The following is a 24888-nucleotide window of genomic DNA, read 5'->3' as shown; positions in this document are numbered from 1 at the left end:
AATGTTCAATCGTCTAGTTCTCAAATTGATCTCAATTCTCAAAATGATCCAAATTTTCATACGGGATACAAAAAATTATGATTAATAGTATGGTAAAATGTAAGAAAGAAAATGTGAAGATCTAAAATTCATCTACTGTGGGTTAAGAGATCATAAAAATTAATAGTAGATCATGAATGAGGTAGAAGAGACATGAAGTATTAAAATAATTGATGATCCAAGATTTTGGATCAACCATTGGGTATACTCTTATTCTTTTTTTTATAAAAAGTGAGAAACTTGTATTAAATAACCACAAACATTACAATCAACCCAGTTGATCAAAAGGAGTTATAGTAACCCAAAATACAACCTAGTGTCTTTTAACAAAAGCAAAGGAAAAGCCACCCAAAAGCCCAAAATAATTAATAGAAGAGGAGGATACATTCTCAAAAGTCCAAATCCTTATTATAGGCCTCCACTGCAAAGTCAAAAGTCATAATATAGATGACTCTCTCATCTGCTTGAAACTCAGCTGGGCCACCATAAGATAGGCCACCTGGTTTGCCTCCCTCCTGGTGTGAATAAACTCTACCTTCTTACTTTCTTCATAGCAGAATGCAAATATCAAGATTCACAACCCATGTAATGTGATTCTCAGCACGTTCAGGGTTCTTGATGAGGTTCACCATTACAAGGGCATCACATTCTACTTCCAACTTGAGGTAATTACTATCCTAGGCAATTTGAAGACCTTAACGGATGACCAACAACCCAGTCGCTTCAGCAGAGGTCGTCACCACTTTCCTGGAGAAATCGAATTCCTAAATTCCTCTGCGTTCCTGAAAACTCTGCCAATTCCATCCACACAAGGATCTGCACGCCAAGTAGCATCCATATTAAGCTTCACAAAATCCTTCCTAGAAGATCTCCATCTCGCTCGGTCCCTGACCAAAGTCCCTGGAACATCTTAAACCTGAAAAACATTTAGGTTAGTAGTAAGATCCGCCATCACCCTATGAAACAAAAGTCGAGGGTGGGTGATGGCATACTGGGAAACCGCTTTGTTTCGATTGCGCCAAATATGTCATATTAGGGTAGAAAACCGAAGCTTCCATACATCATTTTGTTGAAGATTAAACTTCAGCCACTCCTGTCACCTTAAATTGAAAAAAATTCAAAAAGGCCTAAGGAAAAGAGTACTCAAACTGTCGTTTCCAAATGAACGAGGCAGAGCCGCAATCTATGAATAAGTGGATGAAATCCTCAGTAACACCATTACCACCAACATCAAAGGAAGGAATCAAATGAGAGGCGATGTATAGTAGATTATTAGGGACTAGGGAGGATGTTATGTTTACAATTCCAAAGAAACATCTTATATTTAAAAGGGGCTTTGTATCATCCTCACACTTTACTAAAAAAAATCCACTTCAAATGTGTACCTGGCTGGCCCGTTGTCTTTGGGCCTAGACTCAATATCTTTTATCCTAAATATGAAACCAATCTTAAGCCTTCCTCCCCAATATTAGTTCGTTTAAGTTGTTATTATTATTTCTTTTTCTACTTTTTGCTTCTCTCCAACTTTCCTTTTATATCCCATTATCTCAAACCTTAGTTTTTCGCAAATCAAAAACCCTAAACCCTAAAACCCCAAATCAATTTTCTCATTTCTCAGCTTTTAACTATGGCATTTGCTCAAAATCTTCGTAATATTTACAACAGACTTTCTTCTGCTTCACCAATTCTTCAATCGCAACTCTCTTCAATTCGCCTCAACGCCACTCTCACTTCTCCTAAGCTCTTCGTCAGCGGTATGATTAACACCTTTTCTTTATATATATTTGCACATTTGATTTTGGTTTAAACGCATGCAATTCTCTGTTTAATCGAATTTTGTACTTGAAAATTTATCAGTTCAGCTGCTGATAACAATGAAAGATGATAAGTAGCTAAGAGTATGTTTGGGGATCAAAACTTATTCTGTTAGTTCGTCTTTTTCAAGTATCTGGTTAGAATTTTCATCAACAATGGAGAATGTTGTAACGGCTGTTTATTTATTTAGGTTATAAGATGTTTTAGATGTTTTAGTGTTTGAGAAGGTTCTATTTCCGAAACAGATGCTTCATTTCTCGTGGCGAGCTTTTCCCGGTTTTGAATCGATAGGACTAAGAAGTCATTTTTATTGGGGGAAGGTAAGGGGGGGGGGGATAGGGAAGAAAGGTTGGGGGTATTAATAAGTGCTCTGCCCTATGGAAATTTATGTTTTTTTTTGGGGGGGGGGGGGGGGGTATTTTTGATAGACCGGATTATTGGTGATATGGGTTGTGCTTGAGACAGACTTTGGAGAAGAATGAAGGGGAGGTGAAAGTTGCAAAGGTGACCTGTGAACTTTTGTACTTCTTCATGTGGCATTTTTGATAGGGTTGATAGAGATGTGTTAGGCATCAAAGCGTTAGAAGACGAGCTTGATTGCAGGGAGATCGATGATATTACTATGATGTTTACATGTTATTTATTGATGTTGAAATTGGGGGTTGTTCAAGAGGTACTTGTTTGTCTAGAATATGTGGCAAAAGATATTTTTGAGTTGAAAGTTTTATGGTAGTCGTCATTTGTCAGCATTTTAGTTTGAGAAGGCTTGTTTATCTTTCTTTAGACTGGAAATGAACGTGAAAAAATGGGCCTTTTAATTTGTGGTTCAATTTAGAGATTGTGTTGTTGTGCAAACAGTTTTATTTTTCCTTTTCATTATGCGGTATAAGTTCTACCTCCTTGACTGGAGGTCTACAAAATGCAGGTAAGCCAAGTCGGATCATTGGTTGTTTTTCATATGCTTTGAGATTTTAATGATTATAGTTCTTTGCCCTAGTTAGTTGTTACATATTCAGGAGTTTTGGGGTCATTGTGGTATGGTTGAAAAGAGTCCTTTGCTTCTCTGTTATACTTCATCAGTTTAGAAGTAGTTGCACAATTTGCATTGTATAAACCATTCACATCTTGCACTTTGATATTTATATTTTAGGATAAAGATAGTCACATGAGATTTGGTTAGATTCGTCTCATTGCATATTTTTTTAATATTACCTTTTTATAACTTTTACTTATTGATAATTAGAAATATTTATGTTTGAAACCATGCATCGACAAGCTTGAAACATAAAATAGTGCAACTATTTCTTTACAGAGGAAGTATGTTCTTGACAGCCTTTGATACGAATGTTACCTTTTCTTCGAGGAGCATTAATTAATATCTATATTTGACGAAATACTTCCTTTTATAATTTTTGAAGGTCCACTTCAAATCATCACCTCCTCCTATTTTTTTGCCTATTATTATATACTCATATGGCTTATTGTGATAGAGTTTACTAGAAGGAGATATGAGGTGATTCAAATTAGTCAGTTTTGGCCTTCCATGGTGCTAGTACGAGTACTCTCTTAGCCATGATTTGCCTAGGCATAAGGGATCATCTTCAGGTTTACGAATGAGAATGGCATCTCCAAAAGTTAGATATTGAAACGGTAGAAATATGAGTATGTGATGACATACTTTCTCCGTAACAAAATAGATGTTACACTTTGACTTTCACGCTTGTCATACAACACTTTGACCATTAATAACTTTTTTTGTGTATTAGTAAAAAAATATTAGAAGTTGATATTACAAAAGTATACATTGAAACAAATTCAACAACATATTATATAGTAATGGTTGATTTTATCTAAAACAAAAAAATGCATGGTCAAATGTAGTTGGTGGATAGTGCATCTGTGCATTTTTCAAAGTGTAACATCTATTTTGTTATGGAGGAAAGTATGTATCTTCACTCGGGTGTGGAATATACTTCCTTCCTATTTCACATATAGGATTTAACATTAAGATATCCAATATTTTTCTTTAGAAATGAGCATTTGATGTATTTGCTAGATGCAAGTAGTTTCTTGTCTGACAGCCTGTACTTCAATGCAGAAGCAGGAAGCTACATGCTGTTGATCAACTGATCACTGTTTCATTCTCCCATAGGAAGTGCTCTTATACTGTTGTTGACCAGGTGTTTTGCTAGACCATAGAGTTATTTTTTCCACTATCAGATGTCTTTAGCAAATGCTTTTTTTGAGTTTCCAATTCTGGATGTAATATTGAAAATAGGATGAAATGCTGCAAAATAAACTGCTGTCATTTTGTAATGAACTGACATGACTAATTCTAGATTAAGATAGTGATTAGGGACTAAAAATGGTTGTGTATTGATTAAATGGAAATTGCAGAAAATGTAAAGTAGTAACAAGCTTTGAAGAGGCTTGAATCTCTCACAAGAACAAAACTCTTAACATTAGTTTTATGCCTTCCCTTCTCCCAGTTCCTTTATTTATTAGTTTCTACCCTAGCTATCATAACAATAATTATTAACTCATAGAGCTATTAGTTTCGGATGGGTTTGAATCAAAATTGAAAGAGGCTTTTTTTCGTCTGTGGACTTGGTACAGGTCTTTCAAGACAGACTACAGATGAAAAATTCAAAGAAGCGTTTGCTGCCTTTGGAGAGCTTGTTGAAGGTATCTTTGAAATTGCCGACCATTTCAACTAATTTTCTTGGTAATGATCTAATTGGCAGCTAATCGATGTTGAAATGTGTGTGCAGCAAAAGTTGTTGTGGACAGACCTACGGGTAAATCAAAGGGATTCGGTTTTGTGACATATGCCAATATCGAAGATGCCGAGAGAGCACGTGAAGGAATGAACTCCAAGTTCTTAGATGGTTGGGTTATCTTTGTTGATCCTGCTAAACCAAGGGAGCCTAGACCGCCACCTCAACACGAGTCACAACCTCAACAAAGTGGCTTCACCGTAAATAAAACTGTTGGATGGTGCGGCCAATGAAAGCCTGCTTATATCTCGCAACTGGGAAATCAATTAAAAAGATATATTGACAAGGTACTAAAGCATTATTAAGACTTAATAGTGGATAAAGTACAAATTTTGTTTGATGACTCGTTAATAGTGTACACTGGAACAAGATTGGTCACTTTATGCTCTTTTGGAGTTTTGGTGAGTGATTGTTGAAGTAGTTGGATGTTTTTGGCAATGACAAATTCACATAAAACTATTGCATATTCCTAGTATTATTAGATGAATAAATAAACTGTTGATTTTATTTTGTTTATACTTTGTTCGTTTCGAATTAAATGCAACAAATTCACTTTTATGCATGTGGAAATATTATTTTGACTACAAATATCTATAATTACATTAAAAACAATTTGATTTGTGTGAACGTGGTTCACGTTAACATTATTGTGCACCAGGCCAAAAGAACGTATCATTACTGAACAATTCACTATTTCATGCGGAAATTCACTATATTATGCAAAAACCCACTATATAATTCAGATCCATACTATATCATGCAAAACCCACTATATTATTCAGACATTTTGTTTATACTTTGTCCGTTTCGAATTAAATGCAACAAATTCACTTTTATGCATGTGGAAATATTATTTTGACTACAAATATCTATAATTACATTAAAAACAATTTGATTTGTGTGAACGCGGTTCACGTTAACATTTTTGTGCACCAGGCCAAAAGAACGTATCATTACTGAACAATTCACTATTTCATGCGGAAATTCACTATATTATGCAAAAACCCACTATATAATTCAGATCCATACTATATCATGCAAAACCCACTATATTATTCAGACATACGTATTATATCATTCAAACACACACTATATCATTCAGAAATACACTATATCATTCAAACACATTATATCAAGAAGAAACTCATTATATCATTCAAACAATCACTATATCATACAAAAACTAAATCATTTTATATGTTAGAACACGTGTTATGATATATACTTTACGCAACTTAGATCTTCATGTATGTTAAAACATTTTTCTTTATTCATCCACTACAAAAAAAATTCCATTTAGAGACGGACAAAATCCGTCCCTAAAAAGGTCAAATCCGTCGCTGTATGGGCTTAGAGACGGATTTAGAGACGGATATTGTCCCTCTCTAAAACCCTTGTCGCTAATTCGAGTTAGAGACGGATTTTAAAAATCCGTCTCTAAAGTTTAGAGACGGATTTTGGAAATCCGTCTCTAAGCTTAGAGACGGATTTTCGAAATCCGTCTCTAAACTTTAGAGACGGATTTTGCAAATCCGTCTCTAAACTTAGAGACGGATTTTGAAAATCCGTCTCTAAATTCGCTGAAAGTATAAAAAATATATAAACGAAATTTACAACACGATAGTTCCTAATATTATCATGATTATATTTAATCACCTATTATTACCTACCTAGTTCAAGTTGATCTCATTACCATTTAGGAATATCCCTTAAGTAAACCCGGTTAAGCTCTACAAGGGAATGGATAAGAAGACTCCACAGTCGCAAGAATCGCTGTTCGTAGGAATCGAACTTGTAACCTCAAAGAAACGAGAAGAAGCTACAACCAACTACACCAAATACAACTTGTATACTTCTCTACATAATATTGGTAATATGTAGAAGAAATATTAGAGACGGATTCAAAAATCCGTCCCTAATTTAGAGACGGATTTTCAAATCCGTCCCTAAATTAGAGACGGATTTTAAAATCCGTCTCTAAATTAGAGACGGATTTCTAAAATCCGTCTCTAAATTAGAGACGGATTTCTAAAATCCGTCTCTAACTTAGAGACGGATTTTTAAAATCCGTCCCTAAATTAAAGAAGCGCAATAAAATATTCATATTTGAATTTAGAGACGGATTTTTAGAATCCGTCTCTAAATTTAGAGACGGATTCTAAAAATCCGTCCCTCAATTAGAGACGGATTCTAAAAACCGTCCCTAAATTAGAGACGGATTTTGAAAATCCGTCTCTAAATTAAATACGTGCAATAAAATATTCATATGTAAATTTAGAGACGGATTTTTAAATCCGTCTCTAACTTTAGAGACGGATTTAAAAATCCGTCTCTAACTTTAGGGACGGATTATCAATATCCGTCCCTAAGTTAGAGACGGATTTTCAAAATCCGTCTCTAAATTTATTTCGAGACATCCGTCTCTAATTTAGGGACGGATTTTTAAAATCCGTCCCTAAAGTTAGAGATGGATTTAAAAATCCGTCTCTAATTTAGAGACGGATTTGAAAAATCCGTCTCTAAATAAATTTAGAGACGGATTATCAATATTCCGTCTCTAAATTAGAAACGGATATATATCCGTCTCCAAAAATCCGTCGCTATATAAGCTTTTTTTTGTAGTGATCCACCATCTTGCATATAATTCCACTTGATGTTTTCCGTTAATAAAATATACTATACTGTATATAAGTTCACTATATCTTTGTAAAACGCATTATATGAAGTTAATACCTCCGGTGCACACTAATTTAGTGTGTACCGGGTCCATTTGAGTTTTTTTAAAGTAAAAATTTAAAAAGTATATTTTTATGAAAGTAAGTCACGAGATAAATCTAACAAGATTTCACTTGACTATATTTTTTTTCCATTATGTATAAATCACAAATCTTAATTATTCAAAGTGAAAAGTATGAATGGTGAAAAAGTTGAATGGTTGCATTTAATTCCGAATGGAGGAAGTATATAGATATGCTCCATTTGTTTCAAAATGTAAAACATTCACGCTTTACGAAAATTTGTTGACCAAAAATATCTCTCATACTATGGTAAACAAAAATTAAAAAAATTGTATTGTTGGATCTGTCTCGAAAAGTATTATAATAACATTATTTTATTTTTTTTATCAATGTAGATCGAGAGTAATTAGCGGTCAAAGTCTGACGTTAAATATCGTGCGTGTTTTATATTTTGAACAGAGGGAGTAGATATTTTGGAAAAAGTAATGGTGTATGTGTTTCAGGGAAGAGACATGACTTTTCAATTGACTTAGAGGTTTGGGGCCTAGGGGTTTAATTAATGAGATAATAATATCACTAGTTTTGTCGTTAACTATCTTTAAGAGAACTGTTTAGTAACAAAGGGGGCATTTTGCCTTCTGGAGTATTTGAAAAGGGTGTGGAATCACGATAGTTAAAAAAAACTAGGGAAGTCATATAAAAACAAAAGAACCCATTATTCATACTTTCTTCCAACGAGTGAACTACAAGTTGCCTCAGTTATTCATAGTTGCTATTATTGATATTTTCTTCAGGCAAGACCAATCCTAGGATACCACTGTTGGGAGAGAGGAAGCCACTTATACTCCTAGACTCAGGAGGATGTTTAGTAAGTGGCTTTTTCTTATCGACTTTTCGCTTTTTCATTTCGCGCGAAAATTAAATTAGGGTGTTCCTATGGGGGTGGGGGGGATTGGATTTGGAAGTCTTAAAAGATTGAAATCTTTCATGTATGTTCAAACTAGGTTGAACTATGTAAATTGTAACATATGCCTATCAATCTATACTCAATAAATCTGGCAAGCAATGGGTTACGGTAGTTAGAGCTAGGTAACTTAAAGGTTTTAGCATCTTCTACTGTACATAAAAACACTTACTAATGATGAGCAACTTCTGCTCTACACAAAAACACTGACTAATGAGAAATTTATTATGCTACATCATCAATTATGTTCCTAATCACAATGGGGTCGAACTTGGACCGAATTATGCATAATCCGACTCTGATCCTACAAGAAATTGGATTTTAAATTTGGCTCCGACATCCGACTCCGATAATCTTAATCCGGTCTGACTTGAAATCCTAACACCTGACTCCGGCCGATCCGACTTTAATTTTTTCACCCCATTTTTTTGAATAATCTAGTCATTACTATATAGTTTAGCAATCATATGAAAATCTTAGATAATACAAATAATTTAATCATTACTATTTTTTAACTATCATTTTTTAACGGGAAAATCTTATATAATACAATTGCCTAAAAGTCAGAATCAGAGTATACATACATAATGCGTTAATGTGACAAAAATAAGACTAATTGCCTCAATATTGGAGTTGGATCCAATGAATCGTTTTTTTCATGGGATCCGACTCCGACCTTGTTCCAACTTGAAGTCAGACTTTTTAAATGGAGTCAGATTCAGATTATGATTATCTTTTTTTTTTCCAGAGTGGGATCGAATTTTTTCCTTTGACTTGGATCAGACAAGGATCGAAGTCAGACTGAATTGGCATCCCTATTCACCACTTCATGTACTCCATTATGCTTCAACTAGCAGGCTTGAACCTTCCCAATTTTCATGTCGAAATCCTTCTTGGTTTGGTTCAAACATTTCTCTTACATTTCACTAAGATTTCTCTATTTCATACATAGACAACAGTATTTTAGAAAAGGTTTAATTTAATATCTTAAAACGAAATCTAAATTAACTTGCAAAGGAAGCAAATTACCAATTCATCCAATATGAGGGAGATGGCTTGGGATAACCAAATCACCAATAAGGATGGCCTCTTTAAATTGGTCGGCCATATCAATTCTTTTTTGTCGATGTAAATATGTGATTGGCAATTTGGCATATCTCATTATCATAAACAATGTAACATGTAAGGACATGATTCAAAAGTTTGGACCAACGAAATCTAGCAAAAGAGCATCCCAGGAATAGTCTAGTTAATGTGCTCCACTGTCACTATTCATCAGGCACTCGAGCTTTATGTGGGCTAATCAGAGGAATTTATATCAGTCGTACGGATTAAAAAGAACTTAGCAATTTCTTACGTACGGATCCTTTGGAAAAAAAGAAGTAATTTTAATAAAATAACAGTAATTCTAGTAAAAGAGACTGTATTGGAATTAAGAGCTAATAGTAATCTGGTTCCAGCGATGTCCCGTGTCACTTTTAATTATCAGATTTATTATTATTTATACAATTTCATAATTGATTTTATTAGTATTTTGTAATATCATGTCTAGTGCGAAATTGGAAAATAGACATGATAAAATGATAAGCTGTTTTTAAAAACTTCTAATGAATTAGGGATAAAAATATCGATTTCATGGAATTGAGTAAGAAAATGTTATTCATTAATAAAAGTGTTAGAAAAAAAAAAAAAGGGTAATGTTATATGTAGCCCTAAGGGCTACATATAAGCATTAAATACATTTCTTTAAATGGAAAGAGTTTAAGAATTCAAGACAAATTTTCACATCAACTGAGGTAATAAATGCTTGATTCAATATTTTATTTCTATTTTAAGCACCTTATATATAGCTCTAAGGGCTATGTATATCATTTTCCTTAATACATTTATATAGATATCATTATGATAATGATAATCAGGTTATATATTGAATTTTTATATACTATTCCACTTGCTTTAATGAAATATACTCCTATTAAATATCTTTTGTAGTGAATTTAATTACTACTTCTTCCGTTGTTTATTAATTGCAACAATTGAGTGTCCACACTTGCTAATGCACAACCTTAATTATTAATATCTCTAATTATCTTAATCTAAAATTTATACAAAATTGACATATTGAAAGTATATATATCGAGACAAATCTAACAACTCATACAATATATTTTTCCACGTAAAAATCACAATGGATAGTGATGTAATTGCTTTCTGAATAGTGTAAAAATCAAATTGTTGCAATTGATAAATCAAAAATATAATGAATGTATGGGGGCTTTCTAAGTTTCATACCAGTTCTATTGAACCGCTACTGACCGCCATGATCAACTCATATAAGTACTAAAGACATTAACTTAGAATGAGTCAATCCCTGATAACGACATCTATATCGTGCCGACCATATTGGACGCCTTAACGGTATTCATCACTTGGGCCATTGTTAAATGGGCCAAGGTTCTTGTAATTAAAACAATAAAATGGAACTTATCTGTTGAAGCGTGAGCGGAGAATAGTGTGTCGTGACGTGGATTACCATTGTCCTAAAAGACAATTTCGCGCTACCCCAGTGTAGTAGAAATTAAGCCCATTCCTTCTGATGTTTCCAAAACTAGTTTTCTACACAGACCTTTGGTTAGTGGATCCACGATGTTCTTTTCTGATTTAACATGATCTAGTGATATCACTCCATTTGACAACAGATCCTTGAGAGCTTTATGCCTCAAATGAATGTGTCTCTTTTTTCCATTATAGGCGTGGTTGTTGCAAGCTATGGTAGCTTGCGAATATAATCATTGTGGTGAGCAACAGAAGGAGCTGGCTTCCCCCACATTGAAATACCTGGAAGCAGGTTCTCAACCATTCAGCCTGATGACCTGCCAATTCAAGAGCAATAAATTCAGATCCCACAGTAAACATAACAGTTAAGATTGCTTGCACGATTTCCAAGATACAGCTCCACCCCCTAGGGTGAAAACATAACCATGGGTAGAGTTTACTTCATCATTATTAGATACCCAGTTGGCATCACAAAAACCTTCTAGTACTCCTGGAGATTTGAACTAGTGCAAGCTCCAATCCATGGTACCTTTCAAATACTTGAGCAATCGCCTTAGAGCATCCCAATGATCTTTGTTTGGGTTATGAGTGTACCTGCTTAGTCTACTTACAGAATAAGCAATGTCAGGTCTAGTGTAATTCTTAAGAAACATCACACTACCAATGATTTTAGCATATTTAGATTGACAAACTGGATCATCTTTATTTTTCTTTTAAGTGAACACTTCAATCATAAGGGGTTCTAACTGGATCAACGTTAAATAAGTTAAACTTTATAAAGAGTTTTTCAACATAATGAATGGTTAAGACAGATATCATTTTGATTTCTTATAATTTCGTCTCCCAAAATCAGATCTGCCTTATCCATATCTTTCATTTCAAATTTGGAACTTAGAAATTTCTTTGTCTCATTTACTCGATCAAGACTAGTACCAAAAATTAGCATATCATCCACATAAAGATAAATAATCACACAACCACTTGAATCAAGTTTAAAATATAGACGGGAGTCTCCTTCATTGACATGAAATCCATTTCCTATCATAGTCTTGTCAAACTTGTCATGCCATTATTTTGGAGCTTACTTGAGTCCATACAATGACTTGACCAATTTACAAACTTTGTTTTCTTGACCCGAAATTGCACAACCTTCCGGTTGAACCTAGTGATGGCCACTGGTGCGGGCTGGGCGGGCCAGATCGTGGGCCGTAGTGGGCAGGGTTGAGATTTTACGGCCCAGGATCGGACCGTGATATTCATGGGTTGGGCGGGCTGGTCCGCGGGCTGAAAAATCTTGGCCCACATCGATCTGATACCAGTTTTCACGGTTCGTGGGTCTGGTGGGCTGGATCGGGCTGACGGGCCGGCATGAGAATTTTTTTTTCCAAAATTATTTAATCATTGAAATTATTGATTATTATTACATAAAATCTTTAAAATGAATTAAATTTATAAACAAATATTAATATTAATGAATAATTTCATTATTTTTAAATTTGATTGAATTATAATTTGATTAGAATATATACAATTTGATTAAAATATACACAATTTGGTTCAATATTTACTTGGATTGGGCTGGTGTGGTTCATGGGTCGGGTTGGACCGGTTTCATGGCCTGAGATGGGCGGTTTTACTAGTGGGCTGGGCTGAAGAAATCTAGCCCACGACCCACCCACCAATTTCACGGTTCGAGTTGGGCTGGACCGGGCTTTTTGCTGGCTCGGCCCACACAGCCCACGAGGTGGGCTGGGCTGGATGGGCTGGATTGGCCCGCACCGTTGGCCATCTCTAGTTGAACCATATAAATCTCTTCTTCCATATCCCCATTTATAAAAGTAGTTTTTTCTTCCGTCTGATGGACAATGAAATCACGGATACAAGGAAGAGCAATTAAGGTCCTGATGGTTGCAATTTTGGTGACGAGGGAGTAAGTGTCAAAATAGTCAATTCCTTGTTTTTGAGTAAAACCCCTCACTACTATTCAGGCTTTATACTTGTCAATGGATCCATCATGTTTCAATTTTTCCTTAAAGATCCATTTACAAGTAATGGGCTTGCAACCTCTAGGTAAGTCAACCAATTCCCAAGTATTATTATTGAGAATTGATTCTGGTTCGCTATTAATTGCCTCTTTCCGAAAAATTGCATCTATATATTGACCTCATTGCCTCATCATAAGTTTTCGGGTCATTTTCCAAAAGGAACACACTTACAAAATTATCGTCAATCAAGAGTACTGGTTCAGATAAGAAAGCAGTAATGAAATCAGATCCTAAACTATTTTATTCCTTTCACGCCCTTTTGCTTCTCCTTGGTTCCAAAACATAATCATCATTAGTTAAAGAAGAAGCAACAGATAAAACAAGTGCGGTACTAGAGGATGGTATATCATTACTACAGCGAGAAGACTTCAAAGGAAATATATTTTCAAAAAATTCAGCATCCCTTGATTCCACAATAGTATCACCTGCATAAGATTTGTTAGCACCTTTCAATAGAAATTGATAAGCAGCACTTTGATAAGCATATATAGCCTATAAAGATGAAATCAACAGTCTTAGGGCCTATCTTATCTCTCTTAAAGTTGGGTATCCCAACTTTTGCTAAGCACCCCCACACTTTCAAGTATTTCAGGTTTGGTGTTCGGTCTTTCCACATTTCATAAGGGGTCTTATCAAGTTTCTTATGAGGTACTCTATTTAAAACATGACAAGCAGACATAATAGCTTCCACCCCACATGTTATCAGGAAGTACTGTTCTTTCTTTCAGTAATATCATTTTGTTCAGGTGTGTAGGGGACAGTTACTTCATGGACTATTCCATTCTGCTCATAGAAAGTCTTAAGGGTGTTAAGTTCATACACACCACCCCTATCACTCCTAAGTCTCTTCATTTTCTTGACTAGTTGATTTTCTACCTCAGCTTTGCATTCGAGGAACATCTCTTCTGCTTCATTTTTTGATCTGAGAAGATAATCCATAGTGAAACAAGAACAATCATCAACAAAAGTAATGCAATATCTTTTTCCACCTCTGCTCTCATGATATTTAAAATCTCCCAAATCACTATGAACAAGTTCTAGTAGTTCGATTTGCCTCTCTATTGATTTAAAGAGTTCCTTTGCAGACTTGGCTTCAACACAAACTTCGCATTTTGAAAATTCAGTTAAGAAAAACTTAGAATCAAATTCAAATGTTTGAGTCTTTTGATGGAAGCAATGTTAACATGACCCAATCTAGAATGCCATAAATCAATAGACTCAGCAATATAAGCGGAAGAAGTACCAACACTTTTATTCATAATTTTAATGTTTGCATCAAAGTAAATAGCCCCCATTACAAAACCCCTTCCTTACGAACTCCCCATTACGAGTAAGAACAAGTCTATCAGAATCAAAAGAGAGTTTGAGTCCAACTTTCATGAGTAGGCTTCCAGAAATTAAGTTCCTGCGCATTTCTGGCACATACAAAACATTAGTAAGAGTAAGCAATTTTCCAAAAGTAAGAGTTTGAACAATCTTTCCTTTGCCTTGAACAGTGGCAGATGTTGAGTTACCCATGAAGAAGTTTTCATCATCAACGTTACCATAACTTGTGAACATATCTTTGTTGGTGCAGATGTGCCTGGTTACCCCAGTATCAACAATCCATTCAGCAACATTACCAGCTAAATTCGCTTTTGACTCAACAGAAACGATGTTATCAGTAGCTTCAGCAAGGTTGGGTTATTTATCTTCTTGCTTCTACATAACTTAGCCTTATAACCAGGTTTCCCACAGTTGTTACAGTTTTCCTTAAACCTGTACTTCTGAACTCCTCCTTGAGGTCTATGGAAATTGTTAGAGCCCTTATTTTTTCTAGATTTATTAGGCTCTACCAGATTTGCTTTAGAGGAAACAGGAAAAATAGACTGGTCACGAACATCAAATTTACCTTTGTCCTTAATTTGATTCTCTTCCTCTCAATCTTAAGGTGACCTATCAGTTCCTCTAAGTTTAGGTCTGTCTTATTATGCATTAGCTGGTTACTAAAGGTTTTCCAAGATGGAGGCAGTTTTTCAATCAACACAATAGCAAGGGTAATATCACGAATGCACAGTCCCTCGGCAGCCATAGCAAGACATATATTCTCATAGGCATGGATTTGATCAATTATATGTTTTTTTTATCATCAACTGGAAAGCCTAACCACTTACTAACACAATAACGTTTGGTTCCAACATCATCAGTCCCATATTTCTTTTCTAAAACATCCCAAATGGTCTTATCATGATCAAACAACATGTAAATATCTAGAAAAGCATTTGACATATGATGCAGTAGCATACCCTTACATGTTCTATCCTTAGCAAACTTTGACTCAAAAGCATCCAATTCAGATTTATCAATAGTTTTGATAACACCATCAATAACATATGCAACAGCAATTTGTTCCAAATAAAAACACATACTAACAGCCGAATGTTTATAGTTTTTCCCATCAAGAGGTTCCATCTTAGAAATATCAGGAATCATAAGTTTGGAAGCCATATTCGTCTTTTAGATTGTTGAAATTAAAACAATGAATTGAAATTTTTCTGTTGATGCGTGAGCGGAGAACAGTTTGCGTGACGTGGATTACCACTATCCTAAAAGACGATTTCGCGCTACCCTGGTGCAGTAGAAATCAAGCGATCGTCCTCCAGGATTAGCACGACTCCAAGATATGTGTGCACTCACACACCTCGGATTAAGACCTGAATATTGCCAAAACCAGATAGTATTTTTGCGGTGAAAATTAGAAGAGAGGACAATTTTTTATGTATATTTTGACTGACGATAAGCAGCCCTTAAATAGGCTTCAAAGAGAAAAAACTGAAGGCTGAATATAAGGAATGAGAAATACATTAGGCTCTGAAAATCTTGCTAGCAACGGTTACAAAATATGATAATACTGGCAATCCAAGATTCTTGCGATTTACGCCAAAACAAAAGAAGGAGATCTAAAACGGACCACAGAAGCCCGCTTGCGCCGCACTCGCCACGAGCCTGGCCCGGCCGGCGCGCGCGCGTGTGTGGTGCATCCATCCATCTAGCACTCTACCAAACAAGAAGTACTAAGGAACTACTATTAATAAACAAAGGTGAAGCATATTTGTTTTTCCATTTTGGGAGTAGAACCTTTTACTTTGTTTTTCTACTCCTCACTTTGAGGTTTTTCTTTTAGAGTAATTGTTGAACTCCAAAATGGGTCTGATCTAGTACTTACTCAATGCGCCTATGGGCCTAAAGATAAGTACCAAAAGAGAATAAAATTGTATTCAACCAATAGGAGTAGTGTCTTACCTTGCTTAGGACACTGCCGGGTCCTATAAATACCTCATGATCTGAGTCATAAAGTACGTTCACATATACTAATACACTCTAATTTAGATATACCGGTCGTTATTCTTATTGACTTAGGCATCGGCGGGGTGTTCATCGGATCAACTTTCGAGGTTAGTTTACGTGTTCTGTCTTGCAGACATCAGAATGGCGTACATAGTTAAAGGATACCGGTTCACTCCTGCAGTATTTATTCCATACCCGAACAATGACGAAAATATTAAATTTGCCGAATATGTACCACTAATAGAATGTCTAGAAGATTATAATTTTAGGCATTTATTTGCTACCGCCACAGCGCCAATCACATCTCTTATTAGTGTGTTAATCGTAATCATAATGTTCAAGACTAATATAACAGTAATAATTGATTACTGTAGTTTGTCTCACTCAAAATAATTGATTCAGAAACAGTTTGAAGTTTTCAAACACTTTATAACTCCTCTTAATGTTGCTGCTTCTAGACTTCTTCAACTCCTGTCGCCCGGTGTCCTAAACAGAAAGCTTCAACTTGTTTGCGTTTCCGAAAAGCCGCATTCTTAAGCCATTGGTAAATCTTCTTTTCTTCTTTCATTTCTTTTGTAATGCAAATCGCCAAATTGAATTGTGTGGTTGCCTCAAATAATATAATACCCCACTGCGTTTGAATGTCAAGCTGCTCAATTATGTGATTTTCAATCAAGTTTCGATTTGGTTATCATCTATGAGCAACTTTTTTTTATTTTTGGCATCGAGAAAACAGACAAAACCAAGAAATAAATGAACATAACAAAAAGAAGAGTTCATGCGCCTTCTGGACTTGTGATCTTGCCACCTTAGTGATCCTGCACTAGTGAAATTGATTGCTTGTGACTAAATGTCTTATCAGCAATTTTAATACTTCATTTAGTGAAACAAAAACTATAAAATAAGACAGAGGGTTGTTTCTTTCGTTTAGACTTTTTAGATTAAGTAGTTGAAGGACGTGCGTTAAATGTGTTTGTTGGACTATTGCACTCATCCTTTTGCTAAAAAAGTAGAAATGATAAATATTTAACTATTAGATATTTAGATACATCTAACAAAATCTGTATACATAATAAACATTGTTTGTATAAATAAATAATGTTTGTCTACAAATAAATAGTGCTCGCGTTTGTAAAGTAGCAAAATAAATGAAAGCAAATGCATACACTATATATTTATACACAATTTTTTTTTTCTCAGTAATAATCATATTATATCACCCAAAAACAATTACAACCAAAGCCATAAACTAGGAAGGAACAAACCAACTAGGTTGGACCCCTCCTCCCTAGCAAGGCTAAACACATTCTATACACTCAAACATCACTACAGTGAATAGAACCAGTTTCTATCATTTCTAGAAATCTTCCTAGGCATGACAAGGAAAATTCTTCTTCTGACATTCTCTTTTATCCATGACTCCATGTGTTGGATACTGGGGACTCTTTGGTTCGATTTGCTGTCATTTCTTGCTTTCCATACACCATACACAACACCAGCAATAGCAGCACCATACGCAGCCTTCTGGAATCTTGACTTCCTGCTGCTATATATCCATCTCACCAGTCTATGCAGGTCGTCACATGTAGACTCTATATTAATCCAGGTCTTGATTTTTCTGAGCAGCTCTCTGCTATAATAACATGAAAACATCAGATGTTCTTGTGTTTCAGTGGCATCACAGCATATCCAGCAATCAGTAGGGGCATTTGGGTCATAAATCTGAACCTTATCTGCTGTATGTAATCTTCTTCTCATAGCCAACCAATTAATGAATTTAAACCTATTCACACTGAGTCTATTCCAGACATACTATTGGTTGCCACAGCCCACACATGCTTGCCTAAACAAGCTTTGTTCCAGTTGTTGATGTTTCTAAACCCCAAACCTCCTTTACTTTTGCTATTACACAACTCCTGCCAGGCCACATAACCCCCTTTAGCTGAATAGTAAGTACCTGCCCAAAGGAAAGCCCTGCACACTGCTTCAATCTTTTTAATGACACTGCTAGGCAAGACAATGCAAATACCTGACCCCAGTAGCCATGAATACTCATTAGGACTGAGTTTACAAGTTGCACTCTCCCAGAATAAGAGATGTGCCTTGTACTCCAGATCCTAATTTTTGCTGTCATTTTATCCACCAAATTCTCACATTGAGTAGCAGAGATTCTTTTAGAACAGATAGGAACCCCCAAATATTTAAAGGGGAGTCTCTCTCTAGTAATACCAGACACATTCTGAATTCTCATAATTTCACCTTCCTGAATCCCACAACAGTAGAAGGATGACTTCTTTGTATTGATCTTTAAACCAGAAGAATCAGAAAACAGTCTGAAAGCTCTCAACATTAAGTAAACTGACGCAAAATCACCTTTTGAGCACAAAATAAGATCATCAGCAAAGCTTAGATGGTAGCTTTGCCTACATCTGGGGTGATATGTAAAATGATTCATGGAACTCATTTTAGCTAGAATCCTAGCTAAATATTCCATACAAATTACAAATAATAAAGGTGATATGGGATCACCTTGTCTCAATCCTCTCTTTGATGAGAAAAAAACCATGCATCTCCCCATTTACCATCAAGGAAAATTTTGGTGTGCAGACACATTCCATGACTAAATCCACAAACCTTGTAGGAAAGTCTAAAGCAAGAAGCATCTCTTTCAAAAAACTCCAGTTAATAGTATCATATGCTTTTTGCATATCTAATTTAATCATGCAGCTAGGCTTAGCAGACTTCCTATTATAATGCCTAACAAGGTCTTGCACAATCATAATATTGTGGATAATGTTCGTACTATGCACAAAAGCCCCCTGGGTATCCTCTATCACATCAGGTAACACCAATCTCAGTCGATTGTAAATCATTTTTGTGATGCACTTATAGAGAGTATTGCAACAAGAAATTGGTCTAAACTCACTAACATTCTTAGGGCAAGAGGTTTTAGGAATGAGAGTAATAAGAGTAGTGTTTAGAGATTTCAGCATTTTACCATGTTGGAAGAAGTCCAGAACAACAGCTATAATGTCCTCACCCACAATGTGCCAAGTGTCTTTGAAATAAAAACTCCCAAATCCATCAGGACCTGGAGCTTTATTTCCATCCATGGCAAATATGACATTCTTCACTTCCTCAGCAGTATATGGTCTCAACAGCAACTCTTTATGCTCCTGAGTAAGAATATTACCAGCTCTAACCACCTCCCAGTTCACTGGGGTAATATGAGCACCAGTAGTCCCCAACAGCTGTTGATAGTACTCCAGAAAAGCCCCTTTCACAGCCTCATTATTATCCATCCACTCACCAGACATATTATATATGCCATAAATAGAGTTAATAACTCTTCGTTGTCTTATACTTTGGTGAAAAATTGCTGAATTATCATCACCATCTTTAAGCCATCCCACCTTAGCCTTTTGTTGTAAGAATGACATATAAGCAGCCTTCTTCCTTTTGTATTACTTACCCATCAAAATCTCTTCATCAGCAAGCTGAATATTACTCGGATCCTCATGCATTCTCCTTTGGATTTCATCCAAGTCAGCTGCTGCCTTAACAACATCAGCCTGTATCTCCAGAAATCCAGACTTATTAAGCAACTTCAACTCCTTCTTCACCCTTTTAAGCTTCGTAGTAACAGCATACATCCTATTTCCCATCACCCTATCCAGCCAACATCCTTTCACTAGCTCCTCAAAGTGAGGTGATTGCTTCCACATTGTGAAGTACTTGAATGGCTTCTTGCACTGCCCATGGCTCTCATTCCCAGCTACAATGGCTGGGGAGTGATCAAACTCCCCTTCATTAAGGAAAGAAGTCCCTACATTCTGATAAATCTCCTCCCACTGAGCATTAATCAACACTCTATCCAGTTTTGCAAATACCCTATCATTACCTTCCTGTTTATTATTCCATGTGAACCTATTCCCTGAGCATTTCATATCATATAAGCCACATTCATCAAGGCATGATCTGATAGGTTCAATGTCCCAGCTACTCACCTGAGCACCAATTCTTTCATCCATGTAAAGTACACAATTAAAATCACCCCCCATTAACCACGGCCCATTAATTTTCCTTGCCATCTCTTTCAGACCCTGCCATAACTCCTCCCTCCTATTTATCTCATTAAAAGCATACACAAAAACACAATCAAAACCTCTTGCACCTGATTGAGGAGTAACATAGCAGTGGATCCACTAACTATTACACCCTCTTATATCCACCATATACTTCCCAGGTTGCCAAGCAACTACAATTCTTCCACCTTTATGATATGCATTATTAGATGTAAAACACCAGTTTTGAAACACCATTTGATAAAATCTGCCCATTCCTGCAGACTTCACTTTTGTTTCCAGGAGCCCCACTAGTCCCACAGATTGCTTGGTGATGAATTCCTTCACCACTTTCTGCTTTCTTGGACTATTTAGCCCCCGGACATTCCAGAAGCATATTTTATCCATTTGAGATGGAAAGGTTTCCCTCTTCATTTACTTGGCCCTCTTGCCTTACCCCCACCTCCATATCTTCATTCAGTTCCTCTAACGCCTCAAATGAGTTCCTAGTCACTGTAGCATGAGCAGCACTACTTGGACTCCTGATAGCTCTTCTAACACCCTCGAATCCATCACCACCAACTTGAGCACTAGGCCTCACCTCATTTGAACCTAATACCACTGCCTCGGGTGCCACTACTACCACTAGATCCTTATTCACCCCAGGTTTAGCAACCCACACCGAGGTTGTCTTCCTCCTACAACTTGATTCCTCATGTCCAAAAACTTTGCAACCTTTACAGAAGGTTGGCTTCCAATCATACTTCACCTCCACATAGATGGTCAATCCCTTTTCATTTTCAAATTCAATCTCATCTGGAAATTCCTGACCAATTTCCACTTCAACCAATACTCTCGCAAATTGTAGTTTCTCTCTCTTCAATGTAGCCATATCCACTTTCAAAAACTTGCCCACGCCACTAACAATCTTCGTCAAACATCCTTGACCCCAATATTTGAAATCCAGATTCAACTGAATCCAAATAGGAACCCTACGGATGTCCTCTTTACTGAAGTCCATATCAGGATGCCATTTCTTCACCATAACAGGCTTTCCATCAAAAAAGGGGTATCCACCACTAATCACCTTGTCTCTGTTTTCCATTGTGGTAAAACGTACTATAAACACCCCTTTAGCCACCATCGCCACCTTATCCACACCTAGATTCCTCCAAATTCGCCTTACAAAGCCCTCCATTACCACATTTGGTGGATTCGCACCTAACACATAACATATTATAGCAGAGTTCCAGTATTCTACTTCCTCCTGAATATCCTCCAAACCAATTTGAGTTACCGGTTTCACTAGTTCAGCATTCTTAATCACATTTACATTCCTAACATCATCAGCTACCTCATCAAATCGCTGTAATATAGGAGTGGACTTACCTAAATCATCGCCAGCAGAGTGAGGGTCAGGAACAGGGTGAATCGAACTCATCCACGCTGAAAACGTTCTATTCAATTCTGATTGTTGTTTCGATTAAATGATAGATTCCCGAGGCGTAAGAACTTCTCCTACCTCAAAATTACCAAACTCCAGTGCTTCAATCCCCATGACCTCCTCAATCGACCTAGTCTTCTTCGCCTTAGAATCCGAAGTAGGACCCCTTGGTTTGATTGCAATCTTCGCCGGAGATTTTCCATCATTTTCCGCTGCGAATCCTCTCTTTTGGCCCCCCTTCTTTCCTGCCATGGCAACAGCGGAGCTGAAGAAAAGTTAGAGAGCGTTTAAGAGAGAGAAAACTACTTTAGTTTTACGCAAATTTATTTAGATGCATCAAACAATTAGATGTTTATCAGTACCAAAAATATTTGCCTCATTTTATGCAATCACGTTTTACTGCAAAAATCATTACCGTCTCGTCTTTTTTTAATCTACTGAGTTAAAAAGGTGACCCGCCGCGACGGGCTATTAAGATACACCTTTAAGAGGCTTAAATTACATACAAGTTACAAGTATATACACACACTAAATCCTAGTTGTCAAAAAAAAAACACTCAATCCTTTGTTTTCCTTACTTGACACATGTAGTAACACTTTTTTGCAAGCAATATTTGGAGGATAATATATAAGTTCAACGAAAAATAAATTAAAATAATTTGAAAATGAGTGAACATAATCACTCTTCTTAACCATGTCTAATGTTTTTTAATTAATTCATTCATTTACATTGTCTACACTGCTACTCCTTCCATTTTTTTAATAGTTACTTTGGCCTTATTTGGTTGTATATAGGAAGTCATACTTCCTATGAAGTTATTTTTTCCATATATTTGAAATTCCTAGGAAGTGTAAAATTGTGTTTGGTTGATAATGGGAAGTAGAACTTCCTATGGGAAGCTCTACTTACCTAGGGGGACCTAGGTAAGTAACTTCCTCCATTTTGGATGAAGTAGAACTTCCTAGGAAGTGCAAATTCCCATGATTTTGCCAACCAAACAAATTCATATATTTCTACTTCCTACGGATTTGCACTTCCCATGATTTATTTTGTCAACCAAACAAGGCCTTTATATTTTCACGTTTGTCAATGTAAATGTTTGAACATCAATATCTCTAAATTTGCATTTGTAAAAAATTATAAAAAAATTGATGTTCTAGAAGTACATATTGAGACGAATCAAATAACATCACACATGACTATATTTTTCCGTACCCATCAATCACAAATGATGATAGTCAAACTTAAATTTGTGAAGAGTACCAAAACTAGAAGTGTAATCATTAAAAAAAAATGGAGAAAATATATAATAACATGTCAAAGTATTATGTATCAAGTATATTAAACGGCCTAAGTACGTGATTGATTAGTTAAACTAATATTTGGGTCCGGGCGATTCTCCGGGCGGTATTTTTTTCGAACTTGATATGTATTTTTTTTCCATTCTCATTAAAATATAATAAAGAAAACTCAACATTTAAAAGGTACAAATATAATAATGTGAATATCTAAAGCATGATTAACAATTGGTTCAGATGGTAACTATGCTCTATGTAATAGTAAGATGTCATGGGTTCAAATTTTGTTACAAGCCAATTCAGTTTTGTTAGTGTATATGAATTATGTACATATTGGACAATTCTAAATTTCTAGTAAAGTTGAAATACCACGTGGCGTGCAGACATTGTCAGACATGCCTTTTAATATATTTGTATAGATTTTGGTAAATGAATGCTTGTCTTATCCTTGAAAGAGGTGGGCATGGGCCGAGCCTGTTCACGGGCTCGGCCCGCGGGCTTGTGTAAATGGTGGGTCGGACCTGGCCCAGGCCCATGAGTGGCGTGCCGGGCTTGAAATTTTCAAAATTTGTCCACGGGCCCACGGACCAGGCTCGTGCTTTCCTGCGGGCCTGACCCATTTTTTTTGTATTTTTGACAATTTTAGGCTAAAAAACAAAGGAAAGGAGCGTTTGACTCACGGGCCGACCCACGCGGGCTCATGCCGATGCGGGCCTGAAATAAAATGTCTTGGTCGTGACAAGCCCGCGGCCCACGTAGCGGAAAACGAGCTGGCCCGGGCCTCGAGCCCGGCCCATGCCCACCTCTAGCCTATAGTTTAAAAGTTTGTTGAGAGTTATGATGAATATGAAATGACCTTGCTCTGTAACTATTTGTTAAGATTAATTTTACAAAGGAATTTTATTAACTTGTTGAAAAATATTATAGTTCAGCGGATATATTATTTTATACTATCTTCGATTTTTTAATCTACACATTTTTCTTTTTGGCCTGTAATTTTTTATTAAACACACTATTGTTTTTCTATTTCTGCAACATGTCACATCTAGTTTCTACTTTTTTTCCACCCATGTCATCCATTTTTTAATATTTTAACCCACGTTTTAGTTTCTCTCTTCACCTTTTAAATTTATCTCTACTTTTACACTTTCTACTTGGTTCTCCCTCAAAGTAAAGTGTGTAGATTAATTTGAAAGAGAGTTAGTATATTTGAAGGAAGGCTTGTGATCATATATGCCTCCTATCTATTGGGAGAAGGTTCTCAATCGGTTGGTGTCACAAGTTTAATCCAATAATGGTTTTCTATGGGCCTAATATAGGGTTCAGTGGGTGAAAATAGTCCCTTCGTCTTCTAAAAATTTTACTTAGAATAAAAGCCAAGGTAAAAAAGAGAGGGTGTATAAAAGAGAATCCTTTTTTTATTTATTTCAGTAGGAGGGAGTAGGGACAATCCAATTTTTTGAGAGTGTATACGGGTCCAAGAAAAGAGTACGTAAGATAGGCAAAAAAAACTTAGTATTTATCCAATAGATCATTGTCCACTATAGATAGACATTATTAATTAGTATAATCCAACTCAACAATATTAATAATATTATAATTTTTAGTTCATTTAGGTAGCTTATCCCATGAACATATGTATCAATCTTCATAAAGTAATGTAAAAAGAAAATAAACCTTAACCAAAAAGGAATAAATTAAGATGTAATATTTTGAAAAATAAACTTAGAAGAAATGTAGGAACTAAAATATGAGGATGGAGTATCAATATAAGTTTGTATAAAGCCAAACTGTAAAGACCTGTAGAAATATGCCTTGGA

General features: G+C 35.9%; 5 protein-coding genes across 8 annotated transcripts in view; 2 read left to right on the top strand and 3 right to left on the bottom strand.

Moving 5' to 3' along the window:
• The first annotated feature begins 1524 nt into the window (after positions 1-1524).
• Positions 1525-5147, top strand: LOC104898516 (organelle RRM domain-containing protein 2, mitochondrial). The gene is made up of 3 exons (XM_010685606.4): positions 1525-1793; positions 4471-4539; positions 4626-5147. The coding sequence occupies exons 1-3, from the start codon at positions 1667-1669 to the stop codon at positions 4862-4864; spliced, it is 435 nt and encodes a 144-aa protein (XP_010683908.2). The 5' UTR covers positions 1525-1666; the 3' UTR covers positions 4865-5147.
• An 11488-nt stretch (positions 5148-16635) lies between these two features.
• LOC104898514 (amino acid transporter AVT1C) overlaps positions 16636-24888 on the top strand; it is a 79190-nt gene continuing 70937 nt past the window's right edge. The window contains exon 1 of one of the 4 annotated variants that reach the window (XM_057396137.1): positions 16636-16805. The gene's annotated coding sequence lies outside the window, so the exon portion shown is untranslated. The remainder of the gene's footprint in view (positions 16806-24888) is intronic. The other 3 variants (XM_057396138.1, XM_057396139.1, XM_057396135.1) reach the window with 3 other exon arrangements.
• Positions 17588-18019, bottom strand: LOC125491730 (uncharacterized). The gene has a single exon (XM_048633824.1). It carries the CDS (start codon positions 18017-18019, stop codon positions 17588-17590), a length of 432 nt encoding a protein of 143 aa, XP_048489781.1.
• LOC104906276 (uncharacterized) lies at positions 19726-20352 on the bottom strand. The gene has a single exon (XM_010695011.2). The coding sequence runs from the start codon at positions 20350-20352 to the stop codon at positions 19726-19728; it is 627 nt and encodes a 208-aa protein (XP_010693313.2).
• Positions 20726-21766, bottom strand: LOC125491732 (uncharacterized). Its single transcript, XM_048633825.1, has one exon. The coding sequence runs from the start codon at positions 21764-21766 to the stop codon at positions 20726-20728; it is 1041 nt and encodes a 346-aa protein (XP_048489782.1).

This window comes from Beta vulgaris, chromosome 7 (genome assembly GCF_026745355.1).
Source record: "Beta vulgaris subsp. vulgaris cultivar EL10 chromosome 7, EL10.2, whole genome shotgun sequence".
NCBI classification, from domain to species: Eukaryota; Viridiplantae; Streptophyta; class Magnoliopsida; order Caryophyllales; family Amaranthaceae; genus Beta; species Beta vulgaris.
This window is presented reverse-complemented; position numbering and strand designations above follow the sequence as displayed.

Coding starts and splice junctions, on each gene's coding strand:
- LOC104898516 (XM_010685606.4), top strand. CDS start 1,667: ATGGCATTTGCTCAAAATCTTCGTAATATTTACAACAGACTTTCTTCT. Junction 1,794..4,470: donor TCCTAAGCTCTTCGTCAGCG/GTATGATTAACA, acceptor GACTTGGTACAG/GTCTTTCAAGACAGACTACA. Junction 4,540..4,625: donor CTTTGGAGAGCTTGTTGAAG/GTATCTTTGAAA, acceptor ATGTGTGTGCAG/CAAAAGTTGTTGTGGACAGA.
- LOC125491730 (XM_048633824.1), bottom strand. CDS start 18,019: ATGAGAAGAAGATTACATACAGCAGATAAGGTTCAGATTTATGACCCA.
- LOC104906276 (XM_010695011.2), bottom strand. CDS start 20,352: ATGGCAAGGAAAATTAATGGGCCGTGGTTAATGGGGGGTGATTTTAAT.
- LOC125491732 (XM_048633825.1), bottom strand. CDS start 21,766: ATGAGTTCGATTCACCCTGTTCCTGACCCTCACTCTGCTGGCGATGAT.